The sequence below is a fragment of the Oncorhynchus masou genome, chromosome 22 (assembly GCF_036934945.1).
Source record: "Oncorhynchus masou masou isolate Uvic2021 chromosome 22, UVic_Omas_1.1, whole genome shotgun sequence".
NCBI classification, from domain to species: Eukaryota; Metazoa; Chordata; class Actinopteri; order Salmoniformes; family Salmonidae; genus Oncorhynchus; species Oncorhynchus masou.
This window is the reverse complement of record NC_088233.1, coordinates 37,234,450-37,242,885: the sequence shown is the minus strand read 5'-3', so window position 1 is coordinate 37,242,885 and position 8,436 is coordinate 37,234,450. Positions and strand designations below refer to the sequence as shown.

At 41.7% G+C, this 8,436-nt stretch overlaps 1 protein-coding gene across 1 annotated transcript in view; it reads right to left on the bottom strand.

The window, feature by feature from the left end:
* LOC135508828 (cadherin-13-like) overlaps window positions 1–8,436 on the bottom strand; it is a 529,634-nt gene that overhangs the window by 277,551 nt on the left and 243,647 nt on the right. Inside the window, exon 5 of the mRNA XM_064929038.1 lies at window positions 3,345–3,497. Coding sequence (XP_064785110.1) covers window positions 3,345–3,497 — 153 coding nt within the window. The remainder of the gene's footprint in view (window positions 1–3,344; window positions 3,498–8,436) is intronic.

Below are 8,436 nucleotides of genomic sequence, written 5' to 3'. Positions count from 1 at the left end.
TCCTCCTTGCACAAAGGCGGAGGTAGCGGTCCTGCTGCTGGGTTATTGCCCTCCTATGGCCTCCTCCACGTCTCCTGATGTACTGGCCTGTCTCCTGGTAGCGCCTCCATGCTCTGGATACTACGCAGCAAACCTTCCTGCACAGCTCGCATTGATGTGCCATCCTGGATGAGCTGCACTACCTGAGCCACTTGTGTGGGTTGTAGACTCCGTCTCATGCTACCACTAGAGTGAAAGCACCGCCAGCATTCAAAAGTGACCAAAACATCAGCCAGGAAGCATAGGAACTGAGAAGTGGTCTGCAGTCCCCACCTGCAGAACCACTCCTTTATTGGGGGTGTCTTGCTAATTGCCTATAATTTCCACCTGTTGTCTATTCCATTTGCGCAACAGCATGTGAAATTTATTGTCAATCAGTGTTGCTTCCTAAGTGGACAGTTTGATTTCACAGAAGTGTGATTGACTTGGAGTTACATTGTGTTGTTTAAGTGTTCCCTTTATTTTTTTGAGCAGTGTATAAAGACCATGATTAAATTAGAGATTTCTTGCATCGAATGAGAGGGAGAGAGATGGAGAGAGAGGATAGGAAGGAGAGTGTGTGAGAGATTGCTAGATATCAATTCCACGCTTGCTTAGACAGAAAGATGAATGTTCTGACACAGGAAGTATCACATGGACGAACTGTGTCGGTGTTTTAAACTTTTGTTTTCATTTGTTGTTGTTTACATGAGCCTGCGCTTAGTTGTATGAGTGCATTCAATTGTGAAGGAATAACATTCGAAATCTGTTCTTCACTTCTGTGTATGGTAGTAGCAACTGAACAGCAGTAAGTCAATGATTTGGGTAAGCAGCAGAAAACTGCAAATACAATTACTATAATAGTGCAGAGGTTAAAAAGTACGAATCATGGGAAGTTGCTGATCTCGTCTCCTCGTTGTCTGTGTTGTTCTTCTATACAGTATCTCCCTCCTCTCAACTCTGAATATTATCTGAGTGTTTCATAACAGCGGAAAGCTTGTGGTTCCTTCCTCACATTTCAGACCATTAACAATACAATGCGTCAGTCTAGAACAATCAACGGTCCTGTTTACAACAGAGATGAATAAATAACAACATCCTGTTAGAGACTCCCTCCTGAGAGAGAGAGACAGACAGACAGACAGACAGACAGACAGACAGAGGAGGAAACAGAATGCTGTTGTGGGCTCTGGTAAACAGCCTGTATAGAGGATGAATGATTGGCATGAGGTCATAGCCCAGTGGGGGTGAGAGAGAGAGTGTGTGTGTCTGTGATTGCTGCTGTGAGATGGGCTGAATTAGCAGCCATATAATTATCCCTGATGTGATGCTACTGAATTATCCGGAAATGCAGTTATTCTGCCCTGATACAACGAAATTAGGTGATGAGTGCTTCAACACTGAAGCCACTGTGTGTCTGTCCGTTTCTGTTTCTCTGTGTGTGTGTGTGTGTGTGTGTGTGTGTGTGTGTGTGTGTGTGTGTGTGTGTGTGTGTGTGTGTGTGTGTGTGTGTGTGTGTGTTACGGAAAAGTCAGGTGAAAGCCCCAAACTTTGCATCTGTGTGACTGATAGAGCAGTTAGCGTGGAGCTCCAGTAGCACAATGTGTTATGAGTGGGCCAGGCAGGCTCTAAAACATAGCAGCCCAGAGCAGGGGAGGCAATGGATTATCATAATGCTGCCGCTCCTGGGAATCAATCCATGACTCATTTCCACATTTCTGAATGAATTTGGGCAGTGCATTGGTAGCAGACCAAGAGGGAGAGAGAGTAATTGCATGCTATCCTTTTAGCAATGTTTTCTCTGGATCTAATGTGACTAACAGTGCAACATCCAGCAGCAAGCATGTAATGACAACAGACCATATGGACGTAAACAACTAAACACATACATCACCTTCCAATGAAAGAGTCAACACCGACACAAACTGTTAAACCACTGATATGTCATAACTTAAACCATCGAACACACACTCCTTAATCGAAATCTACATTTAACTCAAGTGAAATGGCAGTGGTTTAAAGACTTACCTCGTTAAATAAAGGTTAAATAAAATCAATTTAAAAAAAATGGTGTGTGCATACTTGCCAGTGGGGACTGAGATTGGAGGCTGTGTGTGTGTGTGTGTGCATGTGTGTGCATGTGTGTGTGTGTGTGTGTGTATTCAGACCATTTGCTATGAGTCTCGAAATTGAGATGTTTCTACAACTTGATTGGAGTCCACCTCTGGTAAATTCAATTGATTGGACATGATTTGGAAAGGCACACACCTGTCAGAGCAAAAACCAATACATGAGGTCGAGGGAATTGTCCGTAGAGCTCCGAGACAGGATTGTGTCGAGGCACAGATCTGGGGAAGGGTACCAAAAAATGTTTGCAGCATTGAAGGTCCCCAAGAACACAGTGGCCTCCATCATTCTTAAATCCCCAAATACAGGTGTGCCAAGCCTGTAGCGTCATACCCAAGAAGACTCAAGGCTGTAATCACTGCCAAAGATGCTTCAACAAACTACTGAGAAAAAGGTCTGAATACTTATGTAAATGTGATATTTCAGTTTTTTATTTTTAATAAACGGTGCTTTGTCATTAGGGGGTATTGTGTGTCGACGTACGAGCGGGATTTTTGTTTTAAAGTAAAGGGGTCTGAATACTTTCCGAATGCACTGTATGTGCTTTCGTGTTGTGTGTAGCTGGGGAGAGCTCAGGAAAGAGATGTAAATGTCAAGTGCTTGGCTGTGTCTCTGGTTTAATCCCACCTGGGCCTGCTGTCTCCCTCTGCCCCTCTCTCAGAAGCCTGCTCCTTCCTTCTACTTCACCACCAATCAAACACCCCAGACACTTATGTTTAGCCACACACTCCATCGACAGTCATTAAAAAGGCAAAGTCTCATCTACGAACATGCACTCAACTAACTAGACTTGTGTCTATCACTGCAAGTGGGATACAATCAATTGTGTGTGACTTGAAGAAAGAATCACTCTCTTTTGCAAGGAAATGCTTTAGTCAGGAAGACACCCCAGAGGCATTTGAATAAACTAGATTCCCGCAGTCTTCTTATGACTCTTTTATCACAAACCTTCAACTTGTGACTGATAGCATCAAGTCACCCATGAGAGAATTTGAGTCCATTTTCTCTCAGACAGATTCTGCCAGATATATTCACAGCCTAGATCTGGAATCTAAGTCTGTAGTTGAAACCCAAACACCTCTACTTTCTCTCTAATGTTACGTTTTACACATATTTTGTTGTACATGAATGAATAAAAGCATCAGGAGATGGAATCAAAATGTCTGTCTTTCTTTCGGCTGTGTGAGGTATGTACTCACCGTGTAGGAGCTGATGGCCTCTCTGTCCAGCTCTTGACTGACGGACACCTCTCCGGTCACCCTGTTGATGGTGAACACACCCTTGGGGTCCTGGTCAGCACCGGACCCAGTCATATGGAAGATGTGGTCATTCTCCATGCCTGGCGACATCACCTGGAGTCACATAAAACAACAAGCCGTCATTAGCAAATTGTCAGTATTAAATCGTAACTGGCTGTATTTCTTCCACTGAAAATACGGATGATGTATTCCTTACATACTGTATGTATTCAAATAATGCAAAATCTTCCAAGCAAATGTCCTAGTAACACCAAAACACGACTGCTTTCAGTTAAGTGTGTGTATCAGCAGAACAATTCAGATGAGAACATGGTTTGGCCAGATGTGTAATCAGATGTGTAATTGATGTGTAACCGGATGTGTAACTAGATATGTAACTGGATGTGTAACCGGATGTGTAACTGGATGTGTAACCATGTGTGTAACCAGATGTGTAATCAGATGTGTAACTGGATGTGTAACCATGTGTGTAACCAGATGTGTAACCAGATGTGTAATCAGATGTGTCACTGGATGTGTAACCATGTGTGTAACCAGATGTGTAACCAGATGTGTAATCAGATGTGTAACTGGATGTGTAACCATGTATGTAACCAGATGTGTAATCAGATGTGTACTCTGATGTGTAATCAGATGTGTAATCAGATGTGTAATCGGATGTGTCATCAGATGTGTAATCGGATGTGTAATCAGATGTGTAATCTGATGTGTAATCAGATGTGTAATCTGATGTGTAATCAGATGTGTAATCTGATGTGTAATCAGATGTGTGACCGGATGTGTAATCGGATGTGTAATCTGATGTGTCATCAGATGTGTAATCAGATGTGTAATCTGATGTGTCATCAGATGTGTAATCAGATGTGTAATCTGATGTGTACTCACAATAAGCTAGCAAAGGCAGCAACATCCACAGGTCCCAGCAGAAGGTGGAAGGTTAAAGGCAAAAGAGATCAGAGGATGTTAGATTCACACTGCACTGCACACTCACATGCCCATGCAGGGCTGTACATGTCAAACCCAGAGTGGTTTGACATGTAAAACCAGTGCTTACAGACCGTTACCAGATCTGTCTGTGCTGTACAACCAGCTCATATCGAACACCATAGGTGTTGGCAAGATGCTACAAACAGATCTGGAACCAGGCCACAATGTCTATGATACTGTATGCAGGGGTGAAAGTAGAATTCATTCAACCTCTCACAACATATTTCCATCCTCCAAACAGTGGTGAATGGAAGAGACATCTGTTACACAAAACACCAAAAAGTGTAAAGGCATTTGGTGATTGTATTTAGGCCAGGATATTTGCATCCACTGCCTTGGTTAAATGTCTGTTTTCATCTAACCACATCTAATTTTGGAGCATTGGCTACAACACATTTTTCATGCCTCTGACTCTGCGGTAATATTAAAAAGTGGTGTAACAGCCAACAGTTTTCTTAACATTTTGTTATAATTATTGTGATAGGCTCATGTTTTACTGGTACGGCGTACCCCAACTATTTACAGTCTTTTGCCGGGACGCCATACTTGACCTCCTTACTTTCACCCCAGACTATATGAGGATATACACTATATTTAAAGAAAATGTATGTCCTTCAAACCTAACCTTTTACTGCAGTAGGCTTAGTCAGGGTCACACAGAGTGATTATTGGTAGTCTTGAACAAATCTACTGTGAAACCAAAGTATACACCTCACACATGGTTATGGGCTTAAAAAACAGAAGACAGCTGTTCCACGTCAGATACAGAGTTTAAATGTATTACATTTTGAGTTTGTATCCCAATATTACACTTAATATACATCACAGAAGACTGAAATATAACAACACTGTTTCAAATAGAAACACCAGATTTTATGTGTGTTTAAAAAACAAAAGTGTATTAATTATGAAATGATAAAAAATATGAATAACATTCCATCCATGAAGCCACTAGAAAGTAAATGTGTCATTTGACTGCAGTAAAGGGCTACAGAAAGGTTATGGGTAGGTCATTCGTTAGTTTCAAACACAGATCCAATTGATGTTATGCCGTTTGACATTTTTCCCAGAAGATCCTTGATGTCTTTTAGCCAACAGACGATGCCTGTAGAATGTAGAACATGTGTTGTCCTAACCCATGAGCAGCACAGCACATATGTTCTGTGTATTTACAGTAAAACATGGGACAGTTTGAGGACATTTTGGAAGGACTTCTCACAGAGAGTTCACTTGGAGAATCAGTATATTCACACACAGCCACAGAATAGCCCATTTGAATACAACCATTCCGCACCAGCTACATTATACTCCCACAATGGACTATGCACTCTAAAAAAGGACCTGCATTTATTTAACAACAAACAAACACAGCACATACAGTACCAGTTAAAAGTTTGGACACACCTACACATTCAAGAGTTTTTCTCTATTTATAATATTTTCTACAATGAAGAATAATAGTGAAGACATCAAAACTATAAAATAACATATGGAATCATGTAGTAACCAAAAAAAGGGTTAATAAACAAATCAAAATAGATTTAAGATTTTAGATTCTTCAAAGTAGCCACCGTTTGCCTTGATGACAGCTTTGCAAACTCTTGGCAATCTCTCAAACAGCTTCATGAGGAATGCTTTTCCAACAGTCTTGAAGGAGTTCCCACATAGGCTGAGCACTTGTTGGCTGCTTTTCCTTCACTCTGTGGTCACACTCATAATCCCAAATCATCTCAATTGGGTTGAGGTCAGGTGATTGTGGAGGCCAGGTCATCTGATGCAGCACTCCATCACTCTCCTTCTTGGTCAAATACCCCTTACACAGCCTGGGGTTGTGTTGGTAATTGTTCTGATGATAGTCAAATGATAGTCCCAATAAACGCAAACCAGATGGGGTGGTGTATCGCTGTAGAATGCTGTGGTAGCCATCCTGGTTAAGTGGGCCTTTAATTCTAAATAAATCACTGACAGTGTCACCAGCAAAGCACCCCCACACCATCACACTCCTCCTCCAAGCTTCATGGTGGGAACCACACATGCAGAGATCATCCATTCACCTACTCTGCATCTCACTAAGGCACAGTGGTTGGAACCAAAAATCTCAAATTTGGACTCTTCAGACCAAAGGACAGATTTCCACTGGTCTACTGTCCATTGCTTGTGTTTCTTGGCACAAGCAAGTCTCTTCTTCTTGTTTGCATCCTTTAGTAGTGGTTTCTTTGCAGTCATTTGGCCATGAAGGCCTGATTCACACAGTCTCCTCTGAACTGTTGATGCTGAGATGTGTCTGTTACTTGAACTCCGTGAAGTATTTATTTGGGCAAACATTTCTGAGGCTGGTAACTCTAATGAACGCATCCTCTGCAGCAGAGGTAACTCTGGGTCATCCTTTCCTGTGGCTGTCCTCATGAATGCCAGTTTCATCATAGCGCCTGATGTTTTTTGCAACTGCACTTGAAGAAACTTTCAAAGTTCTTGAAATTTTTCAGATTGACTGACCTTCATGTCTTAAAGTAATGATGGACTGTCGTTTCTCTTTGCTTATTTGAGCTGTTCTTGCCATAATATGGACTTGGTCTTTTACCAAATAGGGCTATCTGTATACCACCCCTACCTTGTCACAACACAACTGATTGGCTCAAACACATTATGAAGGAAAGAAATTCCACAAATTAAATTTTAACAAGGCACACCTGTTAATTGAAATGCATTCCATGAAGCTGGTTTAGAGAATGCCAATAGTGTGCCAAGCTGTCATCAAGGCAAAGCGTGGCTACTTTGAATAATCTAAAATGTAAAATATATTATGGATATAATATAATGGTGGAGTTTCCCTTTCAGATCCATTGTTACAGTTACTGCTCTAAGAGGAAATCCAACTGGCCTTGTTTAACCCCTGCACCAAATCTGTAGCTTGTTTCAGCACTACAGTACCTACAGGAAAGCATAGGAACAACAGTTTGCTGACTTCTACAGGTTTCAGATATTACAAATAATAGATCAGCTTTCAAATCGCACTGCCTTCCAGAGTTAGTCTGGGGGGGTGACGGATACAGGAGGTCCTTATACTGCCTTCCAGAGTTAGTCTGGGGGGGTGACGGATAAAGGAGGTCCTTATACTGCCTTCCAGAGTTAGTCTGGGGGGGTGACGGATAAAGGAGGTCCTTATACTGCCTTCCAGAGTTAGTCTGGGGGAGTGACGGATACAGGAGGTTCTTATACGTGAGTTGGTTCTCAGAGCAGACAGCACTCTATTCACTGCCTCACTGTCTCTATGACAACGAACACCACTTGAACTACGAATACAGCCACATCATTACTTAGGCAATGAAAGCAAACTGCCTCTTTCAGGGACATTTCCATGTCATCAAACAGACTCGAGCTGTTGTGGTGACTGTGTTACCGCCACACCAATAGTCATTAGTCATGGCTGCAGTAAAATTCCACGATTCACTGTAATCTTCTCTTATGCACTCTGGACTTGTTTTAATAGTACCCAACTCGCTAATGATCGTCATGTCGCTAATGGCCTGGTACTCAGCGCTCTATTGTCCCTCTAACCACACTGACATCCTGAAAATGTCATCTAAAACCACATCAAACACTTATCATCAAATCAGTATCATGCTTTTAAAACTCACTTCACTGTGATCGATCAATTTGAAGAAAGAAGTTCAACTACAGGTTGAAACTGAGTGGAAAACATTGTCGTGGTGGATGTTGTTTTAAAGCCTAACACAACCAAATGGACAGCGCTTTCTAAGGTGATGACTCATTCACAACACCCATACTGTTAGAGTTTATGCATAAGCGTATATATGATCGAGCCTGAGAAAAAAAGCCTGAATTAAAATAATGATGGTGCCGTTATACAATACATAGCCTTCCGCATATTACGCACAGCAGAAAAACAACAACTATTTAACATGTCTTTGGTACGTAATTGGTCTAGCCTATATTATAAATTAAACAAATTCTAGTATTTGCCTTTGAGTGTGGACTGAATTATTATGCATACTGGATGGACGGTTTACCTTATGCTACGATG